Consider the following 16,955-nt stretch of genomic DNA (forward strand, 5'->3'; position numbering starts at 1 on the left):
ACACGTCCTGCGGACGTCCCTGAAACAACAGTTTGGCCGCACTTTGCGTGTCCTGCGGACATCCGCTTGCACATGGGCGCGAGGGGACATCATGGATAGACAAGCTCGTATACATTGCATGGACATGTCAGGAATTTTTGCACAGTGTTTGTTATAATGAGTATTTCGTTTGCAGCAGACGTTGTGTGACAGAGGCAACGGGCAGAACGCCCACACAGCAAGATCGGCTACACGTACGCGAACACGAGATAGCGCGTGCGCTGAACTGCAATGTACTCCTCATTCTTACAGGCCTTCCGCCAAGCGTAACTGGCGTGTTGAACTAACTGAGGTTTTCAGAGTAGATTACGTAAGAAAATATGCAAGTACGATGTACGTATAATGAGATCATCAAGCATTATTATCTCTCAAGACGGGTATTCCCCCTCCGGCACCCTGCCTTATGCAGGGCGCGGGCGGTGACCCTTCGACTTTTACAAGCTCGTGCGTATCCTAACCTTGCGGTTCTTCACGCTATATACCCTGAAAGGTATCCCAGTGCGGACTGCCCTGCCTGTGGACTAACGGCAACATTTAACCATGTGTTGTGGGAGTGTGAATCCATCGGCTCCGCCTTCAGCGAGGATAGGTGGGCTACGCTTTTGGGCAGCTCCGAACTCAACGACCAAACCCTGGCCGTCCAGAGTGCCCGCGATTGGGCCGTCAAGCTCGGCTTGGCGGTCCCTACGTGGAACTAGCCGGGTGGCGCGGGGTCTCCCCTGCATCTTCTCTGGACCTAAATAAAGTTATTTCACTCACTCAGTACGATGTACCAGGGCCGTAACCAGGGAGAGGGTTAGGCGGTCCTGACATCTCCGGAATTATAGCTGCGGCGATAAACTGCTATAGCACGACTTACACGTTTATGTAATTATTAGGTGCAAGGGCTCATACCCCCGTAAGGCTGAGGCTAAAGCGCTCAGCAAAGTGAAGCGACCAGTGCATACATTCATTGAAATCACCCGTACAACACACAGAACAGCATACGGTTCAATAAAGAACAAGCTCAAAACAAGCATCCGAACCATCAATAAAGCATTGCATACCCCCCTTAGAAGTTGTAGTCGTGGTTTTGCAACAGCTACGCCGGACATCCACTTTTAATTGCACGTTGATAACAACCGATAAGAGTTGATATAGGCCGGATGTAGTCCAATAACGTTGATAATGACCGATAAAGCTTGATAAGTGTTTATGCTGGTCGGATCAAGTGACGCAATGCTTACGCATACTTAGACAACCCCAGTGGAGTTCCTGCCCAAATTGTTTTTTATTCGCTTGGATTGCCACGTAGCATAACGTCAGTATGAAACTAAATAAAAGAATGCAGACCCGTTTCATAGAGATAATGCAGTAGCGACTTATAAAATGTGTTGTCCGTAATCCATCGTTCACTGTTTTCGGCTTGATCACTGTTCGATTCACACCTTTCGATTTGTCGAAGAGCCCGCGCTTCCTTCGTTAAGACCCACCGCGGTTTCTTAGTGGCTATATGGTGTTGGGCTGCTAAGCAGGAGGTCGCGGGATCAAATCCCGGCCACGGTGGCCGCATATCTCGATGGGTGCGAAATGCAGAAAAAACACCCGCGTACTTCGGATTAAGGTGCACGTTAAAGAACCCCATCAGGTGGTCCAAATTATTCCGGAATCGTCCCCCCACTAAGGCGTGCACCTCATAATCAGCTAGTGGTATTGGCACGTAAAAACGCCATAATTTATTTTTTACTGCGAAGTTGTTTATGTCTAGGGTTCCGTGAATTTTTCGTGTCCGTCAACAAAAACTATCATCATCACCAATGACTCGAGCATCGTCGTCTTCTTCCACAGCTGGCTCCGTTGCCGCATCATCAATCCAGAGTAATTTCCCTTCTCTTCTGTCGTCGTCATGGGGAGGCCGCGTTTGCGGGGGTATGAGCCATTGCTTAAGGGGGTATGAGCCATTCGTTGTCTTACGTGACGGACGTACCTAATAACGGAGGTGATACGTATACGCGAATGTGTGCGTACCTATCGTCCCGATGACCACCAATAAGGACAATAAATATCTTCGTACGTTTGTTCAAAATTCTGTGTCACCTCTGTGTCGTGCGCTAAACAGCTTCCCTGGTCGTCCACCTTGAGAGGAATGGCTCACTATTTTTTCCCCCATTCGTGTTCCCACCACGCAGGCGTACGTGCGGGGCATGTTCGCGCGTGAAGTGGCGGCGGCGCTACGCGAGATGCGACGCGTCGAGGCCGAGATACGGCGCCGCGAGGAGCAGGAGCTCGAGCGACGACGCATCGAGGCCGAGCGCGCCGAGGCGCAACTCGCCGAGGACGAAGCGCAGCTGGCCTCCGCCGAGGACATGATGCGGTGAGCGAGATTTCCTTCTTCTCTTTTTGTTTCCTTTGCTGCTAATTGAGTATTACACCACGCACGTTGTACACGCTACGTATTGTCGCGTTGTATACGCTGTTGTCACGTTGTAAACGCGTACGTATACGCTATTAATCTATATATGTTCTATTATCAGTGGAAAAAAAATGTTTGCAAATATTTCCCACTTACCTAAATGTAGCGCTGTTGGGCGTGTTGGTACTCTAACTTGGGAAACAGTTTTACATGGGAAACAGTTTTAGCGCCAACAGACGAGGACGGAAGGATGACCTTGACAACACAATGCGCGCACAATGCAAACACAAACCTGACCGAACTTAACCTAACCTAACCGAAATGAAACGGCGTTCCGCATAAAATCGCAAAATGCATGAAACGGTGTCCTATTCGTTGAGGTTGTTTTAAAGCTTGTTAAATGTACGTAACAATAAATATGCGAAACTCTGCTCCAATGATATAGCCACTGTTATCCAAAACAAGTTCCTCGTACCTCTTATTTTTATTCGGAACATTGTTTCACACACCTCGGTCTGGTGACCGTGTTTATACTTATGGGGGACTATATCCTGCGAGGAGAGCAAGTTCAAAATTGCGCTAATAAACAGTAAAGCTCACGCTCAGGCGTGAGCTTTAGATACGATCATTACTCGATTAACCATAAGGATGAACCTTCACTTACCCCGCCGTGTCAAGAAGGCGGCACAACCCACTTTCACATTTCTCGTTATCAGCCTCGAATCAATTCAATCGTCGGCCATAGCGCTAGAATCTGATGTAGAGAGTGAGAAAAATTTATTTACGGACAGGCAAAGAGGTCGGCCTGAATATTGTAGACTCATGCAAAGGTGCCCTTGTGCAACTCGATACGTGTGCAATCTACAGAATGTTCTCACGAGCTTCTTCCTGTGTGTTATCTCTTTGCCTAGTGTTCAAACGAGGCAGGAATACGGGTAAGTCGGCGGGTACTTGCTCGGTGTAATAGCACGTGTCTGCATGCGCATATACGTAGATCCCATGCCCACGTACGGCGTAGTTTGCTTGCTGCACCCACACGTAGCAGTGCATACCCTGTCACCTGCTCCTCGCTTACATGCGAACATTTGACATCGAAGCTGCACGCGGGAGTTCCATAGAGTTTCCAACAATGGTCACTAGAGGGAATTCTGGCGCCGCGATCGTTGAACCACCATGAGAATGATGGTTAGTATCTGGATTTGTCTCATCTTCGTTCTTGTGGCTTTGTTTATCACGCTTTCTCGGTCTTCATTGGCCTACAATTTCAAAGCAATCTACACTTTTTTAAGCAGTAGACAATAAGACTCTACGAACACGCACAATCGCTGCTAATTGCAGCGGTTTCGCTTGTCGCTGCCTCCGTGGCGTAATGGTTTCAATATAGGGCCTTCTCTGCTAGAGGTCCTGCTGTTCGAATCCTGCCGTCGGACAATTTTAATAGTGTTTATGTGATCACTTATAGCGCAGTATGTACTTTATTTAATATGATCACTTTGCCAATTGATGAAGCCGCTTAAAGCCAGAAGGAGAAAGTTTAGGCAAATCAAAGTACTAACCATAATTGCCACGCTGGCTGAGCCCCCCCCCCCCTGATTTCAGCTGCGGTATACACTGGCGCCGCAGTTCACCCTAGTGACTATTGTAAGAAACTCTAGGGGGTTTTAGTGCGATGATGGCATAGTCGGTATGGAAGTGGCGCACGCGCGTTGCGCAGAGCGAGTTGGCTCAGAGTGAGCCGGCTAAGTGCTAGGATCTTGCGGGGACCACTAGAGTTGGTCGAATTATCCGAATTGTCGAATTAATGAATGGCCGTAAAATGGCGTTTGGTGCCGTGCTGACCGGACGAAACTGGACTTTCGAATATGGGGGCGTAACACGACAGGAAACAACAGGGAACGGATGGCTTCACGGGCAGGAGGAGAATCAGCCACTGAGAAGATAAAAAAGAAACAGTAGCGCCTTCTGCTAACTGATTGCTTGTGTTTTCAAGCTCTTGTATAGTAACAGCTGCGCGCATGAGGGGTCACCGGTTGGGGTGGGTGGGGGTCGAATTAACCGAAGCGGCATGGTTTCGCTTTCGAACTAAACGAGTTTTTTTTTCTTCAATATGCCGTTCCTCGCTGGGACTTTCCAGTGCGCTCGAATTAAGCGAGGATTAGAATTAAGCGAGCTCGAATTAACGGGAGTCGTCTGCAATGCTGAAGGCTGGGGTATACTTGGCTACTGACGTCTAGAATCAAACGCCTAGCCCTGGCTTTAACCAGATCCGGCGATGCTATCTGCAAACAGTGGGCCTTCATCCCACGAGACCACCGGGCTTCTATTCTTGACTTCATGGGTCCAATCACCGAGTCCCATATTGAAGAATATCGCCGAAAACAACCTGAATTTGTATATACCGGGTGTTTCAGCGAACACTGTCAAAAGTTTTGAAAGGCTGCCTAAGGCAGATAGCAGCAGTCTAGTTCATGAGCTGGTCTACCCTAAGAGGCGGACATTACTTGCACAAAAAATTGAAATGCATAATCGACTAATTAACAAAGCTTCACCCATTAAGTTTTTAACTAATTATCTTATGGGCCATATTGCTGTTTACCAATTGTAGCCGTGGAGTTCGTAAGACGGATCCACTTGAAACGAATTCTCAGGATGACACCAGTTTAGACATAATAATTCCACGAACCTTGCGAAGAAATGCATTGACGTTCCAGTTACTTTCTGAACAAAACGTCGTTTTATGCATTCAAGCACAAAAGTAACTGGAACGCCAATGCATATCTCCGCAAAGTTCGGGAATTAATATCTCCAAACTGGTGTCATCCTGAGCATTCGTTCCAAGTGGATCCGCCTCGCGAACTCCACGGCTACAATTCGTAAATTGCAATACGGGCCATGAGGTAATTAGTTAAAAACTTAATTGGTGAATTTTTGTTTCTTAGTCGATTGTGCATTTCAATTTTTCGTGCAAGTAATGTCCTCCTCTTCGAGTGCACCAGCTCACGAACTAGAATTGTGCCATATATGCCACAGGAAACCTTTAAGAATGTTTGAGAGTGTTCGCTGAAACACCCGGTATAATAATTTGCTAACCGACTAGCCCACCAGTCATCAATCTCTTAACTTTGCTTCGCTTCGCTTCCCTCCAAACCTCACTGACAGCATGTTGTGCCCTGTAGCCTTCGCTGTGGTCCCTGAGACACCGCTCCTTTCCTACGTACAACTGTCTTATTGCTTCCACGTTGCTTTGTCACGTTTGTCTCCGTGGATGTGGAAAGAACTCGAATGGAACATAATGCAACGCAGCTGAAGCTAAAAAATAGCCGGCCCAAGACGTGATCGCGTCGCGGTAATTTTTAGTGTCTTCCACCGCCAGCGCACGCCTCTCCCGAAAATACAACGGGTGCAACAGGTGCACGTAGTTGTCGCACCCGTTGTATTTTCGTTGTCTTTTCTGACGTTGCAAAGAAGGCAATAAATCTATATGTTGCAATATAAACGACTCAAGTTACGCCAACACATCGGGTGAAAATGTGGACAGAGCTGTTGGCAAGGCACCCGAACGTGTGCGCGTCGACTGAAACCTACCGCTAACCAAGCACACTGGGCCGAGTCCGTCGAGCGCGGGAGTCACGTGTTGGGCCAAGCTTTTGAGAGAGAAAAGGTGAAGGCAATATGGCTTCACGGAGAGTTGCCTTGCCAAGGCTGGCTGCGTGACGCAATGCTTTCGCTCCTAGCGTGGAGGAAGGAGCTGAACTAGCAGGAAGCATCACGTCACGCAGCCAGCCTTGACAAGACAGCTCTCCGTGAAGTCATTCGCTCCGCTCTATCTCTCGAAAATTCGGCCCAACACGTGACCCCTGAGACCACGTGTTGACCGAGAGTGTCTGGTTTCCGGTAGGCTTTAATCGCTTCGCGCGTGTCTGCCGGAAGGGCGCTAAAACCTACCGCGCACTACATGACGTGACGTTCACGTGTTGGGCCGACTCCTTTGGCTTCGATCGCGTTGCGCAGTGTCAACGCCACCTATAGATAGCACAAGGCCTGTTCACTCCAAACAGTGACGTCATGCTGCCGGGCCCGACTGTCACAGAATCTAATGGGGATGCTCCCGAGTAAGCAGCAGTAATTTCGACGTCACCGCTTTCGTCACGCCAGGCTTGGCAACGGAAATTTCGGGCCACGTAGCATGACCTCATGGATCGGAGTGAACAGGCCTTGCGCTATCTAGGTGGTGTTGGCAGCGTTCGCTCCTCGTCCTTTCTCTCCTCCATGCCTTCTAGTCCATCTTCCTTCCTCCGTGTTTGTTTCGTTCGAAACTTGAGCTGTGCCTCGTGGATCCGCTGCAGCGCCGCCAAGGAAGAGCTGGCGGCCATCTCCAACCTGGTGGAGAAGAACATGCTGCGACGCGGCGGTGGCGGCGCCGACTCGTCGTCGCAGTCACCAGCACCAGCAGTCCGAGTGCGTCGACCTGGACGAGATGTTCTCGTTCCTCAGCGAGGTGCACGATCCTCACGCGCAGGCGCAGGAGTTCGTCAGCGGCATCACGCAGGAGGTCGACATCATACTCCAGGAGGCCGAGGCCCACGAGGTATGCGCGACAGTATATTGGGCCAGTGTATACGCTGCAGAGAGAACTCCTCCCTCCTCACACGGAGCGTCCCAGCTAACGTTATGTTCATTTTAAGATATTGCGGTATTCGGTGGTCGTCAGACCTCTGACGACCGCCGAATACCGCAATATCTTAAAATTAATCCGGAGCCCTCCACTACGGCGTGCCTCATAATCAGAACTGGTTTTGGCACGTAGAACCCCAGAAAGAAGATGATTGTATCTTGCACCGTGTTTTCTATTCGTTTTTTTTTTTTTTTTTTTTTGCGTTGAGCAGCTTGGCTAGCGTCAGCTGGGACACATGGTACAATAATGGAGTACTGGCACATATTTTCCAAGCTGTCGGAACTCTACTACAATAGAACCCGGATAAATCGAATCCACATCTAACGAAAAATTGTGTATAACGAGCAGCAGTAAAATCTCCTTGAAAATATTTGTGTAAAACTTTTATTTTATATAACGAATTACCTATACATCGAACTTTTTGTGACCCCCTTGAGATTCGATATATCCGGGTTACATGCCTCTCGAACGTCGGAAAATCGCATTTCGCAAGTATCTAGGCTGGGAAGCACTTACGCGATATCATAATTTGATACTAAAGTTGTTGTCTAAATTTTTATCCCAGCGTCATCGACGCCACCGTGCCGTCATGGCACAGAGCAAAGTTTGCTGACGTTGCGTAACAAGAGGGCTAAGTATGATGACGTCGCTCGTAACAAAAAATAAAATAAAAATAAAATAAACGAGTGTGCCTCGCGCGTTATACCCTCTGGTTGTGCTCGCGCGTGGCAGTCGGAACAACGTTCGCAGGCACGGAGCGAGACGGTGTATCATGACGTCATCACGCAATTCAGCTTGTGGTCACCAAACCGAAACTCTTTCATAACACATGCGTTATAGTTAACTGTTTAGAGCGCTCTGATGTTTGCCAGTATTTTTTCCAAGGTTTAGAGGGTCTGGTGGACCTTCATTTGGCGGGGAAAAAAGTGATGAGTAGAAAATATGACAGTACACTCCTTTAGCCCATATATAGGCATATTAACGACCGACGGAGAATACATAATCCCTTGAAGTATCATTTAAGCAACAGTGAAGAACATTTTCCTGGTATAAAGATGGTCGCGAGGTTCGAAACTATACCTGCTGCGATGAGTTACAGCGTCAAGTGTGTGCAGTTCCTTCCTTCGGGGAGAATAAATTGTTGGGCTAGACGCTCTTTGTAATGCTGGTGAGGAAAATTTGCGCAAACAAAAAAGACAACGCACGCAGCAAGGGAAACCATATACAGCGCTTGTCTTTGTCTTCCCTTGTCTGTACGTGCGTTGTCCTTTTGAAGGTTTTCCATGTTGCTTTTGTACCATTTGCATATTTTTAAAGTTTGGCCCAAGTTAAGCGAAATACCGTGTATCTCGCTCGCTGTACGTTAACGTATGTGTGTGTACACCTTCCCTCGAACCACCAACAGGCCTGCTCGCTGGCATCCACCGACCTGTCGGCCTCTACCGGCGACCTGCAGCACCAGGACGACGTGGCCGTCACTCCCAGCCCCGTCGTGTCCCCGTCGCCCCCACCTCCGCCGTCGCCCAGCTTCGTCCAGGAGCGCAGCAGACCTGTCCAGCCTGCCCCAGTCCCCGAGCGCGCCCAAGGAACTCAACGGAGGTCCCTGCGCGATGCTTCCTCCGGAGGTTAGTGGCCGCACCATCGGAACAGTTTAGCGATACTATATTCACACTTGCGCCGCACTCTGTACGAAGAACTGAACGACACTCCCCGCATTCGAGAGCGTACGAGATGCAGTGACGGCAGTCTACAACGAGCGATTCGCATTTCCTCTGGCGAATGCGTTTGCTCAAGCTCTTCGCAAACCGATAAAGGGTTTTGTAATGGGACAGCCACATTCCAATGTGTAGAGTGTACGTGTTCGCTGGCATTGGCCAATAAAAAAACGCCAGCAAAGTTTGTCATACTTTCTAAACTTTTTTTTAAATTTTTGTTTGGACGCAATTAGAGTCACTGCATATGCTACCAAAAGTAGCTTATACAGTAACTCTATACGGAATGTCACGACAGCGCCGCCGTATCGCCATGACGTCACGCTCCGTAGCTTGTATGTTCCCGATAGTACACCCTCGGTGATACCTTACGGGAATGCTCCTCAAGACAGCGTGTACCCGACAGGGATGGCTGACAGCATCTTGGGTCCCATTTCTAAACGAGGGTTTTCTAGTGACACGCCCATAGAGGTAAAATTCATATAGTCATAAGCAAATAAGTTATGCGGAAACTAGCAAGGTGGATGGGGTTTTCATAAGATTGTCATTCACATGACAGTAGCACGAAACTACAAAGGAAACTTACATGGGCTTCTCTGAAATTAGGCTTTGCGTGCAGTTGTAGAAAAATTCGTCCTTGTCGGATCTGATCGAAACTCGGAACAAATGCCTTTTCGGGACGTTGGTAGCGAGTCTTTCGTCAGTTGTGGAGCTTTATTTAAAAAGAAACGTATGGGCTTCAATCAATCAATCAATCAATCAATCAATCAATCAATCAATCAATCAATTACTTATTTGTAGCTTCGTCCTACGTGCTTTCTGCTCGTACTTACGAGTACATGACAATTTGTTCCTTTGCATTTATACATAGCAAGCGAAAATGCGTAAGTGTGGCCTCCAGAGTACAAATAGTATGGTACTCAGCTTAGATAACTTTAGCAGTACTCCTGATCTTGTGAATGCCGCCGTTTGACCCGCACACCTTTGACGTTTCTTTTTTTCCAAGCTCACCTAAAATAATTTGGAGGACGCTTAAGCTTCGCCTTTAAGAGTGGAACGCGATAGCATTCAAAGATCCCTGACTGCTTCTCACGCTTCCCGGCAACTGCAGCTTATGTAACCGTAATGTTTACCGGGAAACGCTGGCGGCTAACGCTTTGCGCGAAGGCGAGCTTTCTGGTAGAAACGCGGCCTCTCGCGTGTGCGGATGTTCTGTTATTGTTTCGCACTTTTAATATTTCAGTCTGAGAAGATTTAACATAAAAGTCATGCGCTGTCGGTGTTTTGTTTCACGACATTTGTTTGTGGGCTGTCATTCTCAAAATTCCGAGGAATGACTTTGTGAAGAACGTAAGACAAGGTATGTGAGCAACTTTAGTGATATCAGAAGAACTTTAGTCCCGTGTATGCTATATACGGCAGTTTTCGCTCACGGGACGCCAAAGCCGGCTACGACTCCAACACGGGGTTTTCTGCGACACTGGGCCCTTAACGCTATCGTGTTAAAAAGAAAAGAAAATGCACAACGCGCTTGTGTTTTCCTTTTCAGGAGCCTCCTGTACGGCTAAGACATCCGAATAACGAGAGGAGACGAATGACGAACCACGTGGATGCCGATGATACTGACAGAGATATCAGGTACGTTCTCCTCGGCCGCTCCGTTAGCGCAGAAACGGGCCTGGTTCATCTGGGTTCTGTGAATTGGGGTTGAATCAGGTCCATTCGGAAAGGTCCTGGTAGAGTTTGACTCTGCCGGGGGATGGTGGGAGGGGTTGCACTGAACGAGGCAATATTGAGTAGTCCAAGTCGAGCGGATTTCCAATGAGTATAGGGCACGGAACAGTATGTCGGCATCGTTAAGGTAGGGTTAGAGAGTGTATGACAGCAGCTGTGCGTAGTAGGGTCAATTACTCGTAGGGGACCCTGATCGTGAGAAGGGTCCCTTGTGAGTAAGGGTCCCCTGTGAGAGTCCCCTCCAACCCATAAAAATGGGTTCGAGCGCATGCGGCAGGCATTACGAAATCATGACGGGGAGCTTATCGCTGTCATTGTCAAGAAAAGTGTACAAATCATTGCATTCTACCGGTGATAGCATAGGGGACAGAAACTTTGAGGTTAACAGGGAAGCTCGAGAACAAGTTAAGGACCGCGCAAAGAGCTATGGGACGAAAAGTGTTAGGCCTAGCGTTAAGAGAGAGGAAGAGAGCGGTGTGGATCAGAGAGATAACGGGGATAGCCGATATTTAGTTGACATTAGGAGAAAAAAAATGCAGCTCGGCAGGCCATGTAATGCGAAGGGTAGATAACTGGTGGACCGTTAGAGTTACAGAACGGGTGCCTAGGGACGGGAAGCGCAGTCGAGTACGGCAGAAAGTTAGACGGGGTGATGAAATGAGGAAAGTTGCAGGCGTAAGTTAGAGTCAGCTAGCGCAAGACAGGGGTTTTTGGAGATAGCTGGGAGAGGCCTTCGTCCTGCTTTAGACATAAAAATCGGATTATGATGAAGATGATGACGATGACGATTGTACACGTTAATTGTACATAATACAAAGGGCTCCACAGTAAGAGACGAATTAACAATGGCCGAGTTAGAACAGCCTCAGGTTTGAGCTAATGTTTCGATAAGGGCACTTATCTTTGTCGGGACCCGGACAAAAACCGGACTCTTTGTCGAAACGTTGGATACAGGCTCAGGCTTTCCTTGTTCATGTTAGAAAAAAGCTAGGCATGCAGACACAACAAGAACATGAATCCCTACCAACTAGCCCTAATGAATCCCTACCTACGTTTTCTAACATGAATCCCAACCAGCTCCACCTTCTGTCGTTCTAAGTTCGATCACTGGTAGATCACTTGTTCAGTGACATGTCAGTCACATGTTCGGTCACCCGTTCGGTTACTTGTTCGGTCACCTATTCGGTCACTTGTTCGGTCACTGGTGATCATCCTTAATTCTACAACCGCCGTGGTGGTTTTGCTGCTATGGTGTTGCGCTGCTAAACACGAGGTCGCAGGATGAAATCCCGCCCGCGGTGGCCACACTTCGATGACGGCGAAATGAAAAAAAAAAGGACCCTCCCGCATCCCGTGCAATGGGGGCACGTTAAGGAACCTCCAGGTGGTCAAAATTAATCCGGAGTCCCCCACTACGGCGTGCCTCATACTCAAATCATGGTTTTTGCGCGTAAAGACCCAGAATTCATTCCTTAATTCTACAAAGATTCGTTCTCTCAACAACCTTTGGTGGCGGTCTCCAAAATCGTTCCACACACCGCGCGAGATGACGCGAGGTGACGCGCTAGACGAAGCGCGTGATCCGTAGCTTCATGCGTCTTGAGGGCCTCGAACTCGCTGCAGGCGTCGGCAGCGCGTGGAGAAGCAGCTGATCGCCATGGAGGAAGCGGCGGCGGACGGGGACGAGGAGCACCACGACATGATCGAGTTCGCCGAGAAGAATTTCAACGCCCACCTGCGCGACTTCGGCGGCGGCCCGGTGATACGCACGCTGTCCCGCCGCCGCAAATCGTCCGGCGAGATCCTGCCCAAGTACGAGATGGTCACCTACAGCCGAAACAGCGCCATCCCGACATCGCACCTGCACATCTACGACCCGGAGAACGTGGCCATTGCCTGTTCCATATTCAAGGTATGAGCATTCCATGAGCTTCCGTTCGCTGCTCTCGCTGTTGCCCCCGATGCCCCGGTACTTCGTGAACGCCGACAGTCGTGTGTAGCAGTGTAACGCTACGTATGATCATCTTATGTCAAACATTTAGTTGTTTTGCGAAAGTGCTGAAAGTTGGGCGAGTTGATAGCCAATCATCACGAAACTGCAGCGCACGCACAAGAAACGAGGACACGAGGCAAAGGTAACACGCAGGTAACGCACAGCGCCTGTGTGGTACATTTGCCGTGTGTCCTCGTTTCGTGTGTGTGTGCGCTGCAGTTTCGTGATTTAGTTGTTTAACGGAAACTCCCCAATGGGCCACCAACTTCCGACGGAAGTCCGGATTAAATTCGAACGTCCCATTCCGGTATGACAGATAGCCGATGGATGCTGCGTAAACATCCGAACATATCCAAGACCAATACAGAACGTTCTGTGGACGAACAAGGGACGCCGCATTTTCGATTGTTAAGAGCATCCGATAAATTTTATTCAGTGGATATCCTACGGTCGTTATTACTATAAGATATCGGACAGCGGACATTCCAGAAAGAAGAAAGTAGATCTCCCGGAGAAAGCACCTCTCCGGGCCGAAGAAAGTAGATCTCCCTGCAATGTCCGCTGTCGGATACCCCAGTAACGACGACCGTAGGATAGCCACCGAATAAAATTTATCGGTTGTTCTTAACGGTACAAAATGCGACGTCCGTTTGCATCCACAGAACTTTCTGTATCGGTCTTGGATATGTTGGGATGCTATCCGAACTGCCCATCGGATATCCGTTGTGCCGGACTTGGACGTTCGGATTTAATCCGGATTTCCGTCGGATATTGGTGGCCCATTGGGGAGTTTCAGTTTTCAGCCTGTCAGCGAACAATTACCGTTTAAGGACAATACCGGAGTCACGAAGCGTTGGAGGCACCGTTTTGTGACGCTCAGTTCCAACTATAGAGCGCGCAGAACCTTAACTGCAAGGACAAATGTTCGTTGCAACTCGGAAAACGTTTCAAGCACGTTGTCGTCGAATAAAGCTTCGCGAGATGCTACCATCACTGCGGCCGTTCGGTGTTCTGGTATTTCGTAAACGGGACAGACTCTCAGCATCTCAGTGAACCATTAATGCGTTTGCGAAATGCGGGAGTCGCGGAGAGTTGGTGGCGTAATACTGTGATGCTGAGTTCGCAGAACTATAGAATTGCAAGGACAACGTTAGTTGCAACACGAAATGGCTGTTGCTGCAAACGCCGTGGCGCCAGCTTACATGTAGAACGCGGTCGCTGGCATATACCTCTGTGTGGCACTAGTTGACGTCGGCGTCATGAGATGGTGTCATAGCGCTTACGCTGACGTCTGTTTCTCCAGTTTTCGGTATTCAATAAAGAGTAATACATGTACTGAGAGCCTTAAGCTATTATTCGGACCATCCACAGTCCGCTGAGTTCAGTAGTTCTTCCCTATTTGAGAAAGAATTATAAAGAGCGTTGTCTCTACTTATTCGGTCGACTCCCGTTGATTTGATATCGGTTAATTCGACTTAGCGCCTAATTCGAACGTACCGGAAAGTTTCGGCGAGAAACCATACATTGCTATGGAAGGAAAACTATTTTAGTTAGAGCTCGAAAGCATGCTGCTTTGGTTGTGCTACTGCTTCATGTAGGCGTGAAGCATATAAATTAATTTTTATCTATTAGTGGCTGGCGCTTCTTCCGCCCGCGAAGACATCCGTGTCCGTGTCACGATGAGGCAGCGTTTAAACACGTCAGCGCTCGCCTCACGCCGGCTGATTCGCACATCAAGAGCAAAAAGCAAAACGATACCACGGACTACTTTCAAGCAATAAAAAATATTTGAATGCGTTTATTTTGCCGCCGTCTTGCTAATTCGACCTCTCGGATAATTCGACGAAATCCTGCACTCCAGCAAGGGTCGAATTAGCGCGAGTTGACTGCATACGTGTTCACTGTGGGCTTATTGCCTTAGGAAAATCCTTATGGACATTCCGTAGCTTTTACACTGAGATTGTGATGCCCACAGTAGACATTATGTTGACATCCAATTGAACGTCATGTTTGAATTTTGTAAGGTTTCATTTTGTCTCTCTTTGTTCTTCTGCAGGACCTGTGCAAGTACCTGCGTGCCGATGGGAAACCCGAGGGTGATGTGCACATAATCCAGAGCATAATCGGCTACGGCATCGAACGCGAAGAGCTTCGCGACGAGATCCTGGTGCAGCTAGTGCGCCAGTCGACCAACAACCCAAGTCACGAGGCCACCGTTCGGGCCTGGTTGCTCATTGCGCTCAGCGTGGTCTCCTTCAGGCCGTCCAAAGCGTTCTCGAAGGTGAACTTTCTCGTAATACGGACGAGCAGGAACGACGTGAAAGGCGACACAATTGATCCCAGTCGAAAAAAAAAACACAGCAACTTTTTGTCGTATTTCGGGGCTACGCAGCTGCCAAGCGGAAAATTATGCGGTCGGGTCACCGCAACAAAAGGCAACTTTCGTCGTATACGACAGCTGTTGTAAGCTCGACGTCTTTGTCTTACGACAAGGTCAATTTGTCGTGATGACAGGCAACTGTGTCATCAATACAAAATGGCGTACTATCTTTGTACGTGTGTTCTGAGATATTGTGCCTTCAGCGGGTACTTTTTTTTTTCGTCGCTCAAACTAACCAAATACAATGGCGTCGTCGCTTCAACAGCTAGGCCGCATACGCATAACATGGCATGAGCATCACTTAGATTCTAACTACACTTCTTCAGTGATGTCTGAAATCCGATAACGTTTCCTTCCATTTTCGTCTACCCTATATAACAAGCAGATCAGCGTTTCTAGTGTATACGATAAATCACAAAAAAACGTCCGCATTACGCACTCCATTGTATTTTTTAATATAATATGCCTAACTGTTAGCTACATGCACTAGTCATACTCAGCTGTGATAAAGTCGTTGGTTCTATAGGCAGTGTAATCAAAGGCGTGCGTGGGCCGATCCTGATCCTAGCACGCGATACGCGTCCTAGCAAGATTTTTAATGCATTATACGGATAAAGGCTTGACCTTCGGAGATGTACAAAGCAACTGGCGGTTGAGCCAACGCCACCTGGTTGAGAGCGACGAAGCAGGCAAGGAAGAGCAGCTCGGAGTGATGTGACGTCGACAGACACGTGACAGTAGAATCGGTGGTTGCGCTGGATGGCGCAATGCTCTCCACTGCAGTGCATTGTGCAGAGGTGGTGGCTCGTATAAAGTGACGTTGTTTATTAATCATCGAATGATAGAACTTTAAATGCTGTCGCATTTAAAAGTCCAGGTGCAGCAGGCGGAGCTGCGAGTAGGTTTTTTTTTCTTTTCTTTTTCACATTCCACCAGCGTAATGGAATAACTCGATCATGGGCATTATAGCTTTCACCATAAAGTATACGACTGCTGCAACAGCTTTTGACTACTTGCTTGTCTGCATGTCGATAAAGTTTATTGCAGAGCATATGTGTTGACAAAGCACAACAGAAAATACTACAAGGAATATCACAACACGCCGATATGTACGACAACGTCGTGTTCTACGACAGACCTTTGTTTCTACGTCCGATTCGGATGCCGGATCGACTGCTGGTGTCGAATTCGAATACCTTATTAACTCCTGCGGTTTCGCGGGAAATGGGTTCGGAGCCGGAGGGAACTAACGCTTAAATCTGCTTTCTTCCCTTTTCTTCATTTTTCTTTTTTTTTCTTTTTTGTCTTTCAGTACATCTATTCCTACCTGAAGAAAAGCGTTATGGAGGACTCTGAGATCGCCGCCTATGCGCAGTACTGCCTCGAAAACTTAAGCACGGCGAACGCCATCAATCGGAAGATGCCGCCGTCGACTCTGGAGATAAACGTGAGTAAACGGTTCCGCCCGTTGCCTTGCTCGTCAACGTTTGTAAGTGTGACTTGAAGGAAGAGCCCTTCTGGACTTGCAGGTATACTGGCATCGTCTTATGTAGATCACCAACCAGAAAAAAAAACATCTATCTGATGTGTATAGACAAAATATAACGCAACTAACCTAACCTGACGCACATACGCAGCTACCGTGATGCTGTCCAATCCAGTAATTCGAACCTCACGGACACGTGATGTCATGATCGCGATTCAGTATACAATTGAACGTAAGTTTGCCTCGTTGTTTTAGGTAGGAAACAAGATGCGTTATTGTTCTCGCTTTGGCATCACAAGAACAACTGAAAGGAAAGTAAGAATGAAGGTCAGGGGACCAATTGATAAAGTACAAGTTTTCGATAAATAATGCGAGCATGGTTCATGGCTTTTGACTGTCCCTGAGCGCTCTCAAAGAACCGAATACGTATAGGAGCTCGGTCGAATGAAATCGACTTTGTGTGTCTTTCATTTCTGGCTAGCATTGAATACAATGTACTTTGACTGCTAAGAAGAGCTTCGATCCCAAATAATGGAACGCATTC

At 48.2% G+C, this 16,955-nt stretch overlaps 1 protein-coding gene across 1 annotated transcript in view; it reads left to right on the forward strand.

Moving 5' to 3' along the window:
- Positions 1-16,955, forward strand: part of LOC119463749 (myosin-VIIa-like) — a 131,153-nt gene that overhangs the window by 75,068 nt on the left and 39,130 nt on the right. Inside the window, 8 exon segments of the mRNA XM_049655363.1 lie at positions 2,208-2,392; positions 3,343-3,366; positions 6,778-7,019; positions 8,512-8,792; positions 10,329-10,456; positions 12,176-12,464; positions 14,602-14,826; positions 16,238-16,372. Coding sequence (XP_049511320.1) covers positions 2,208-2,392; positions 3,343-3,366; positions 6,778-7,019; positions 8,512-8,792; positions 10,329-10,456; positions 12,176-12,464; positions 14,602-14,826; positions 16,238-16,372 — 1,509 coding nt within the window.

The sequence above is a fragment of the Dermacentor silvarum genome, chromosome 9, assembly GCF_013339745.2.
Source record: "Dermacentor silvarum isolate Dsil-2018 chromosome 9, BIME_Dsil_1.4, whole genome shotgun sequence".
NCBI classification, from domain to species: domain Eukaryota; kingdom Metazoa; phylum Arthropoda; class Arachnida; order Ixodida; family Ixodidae; genus Dermacentor; species Dermacentor silvarum.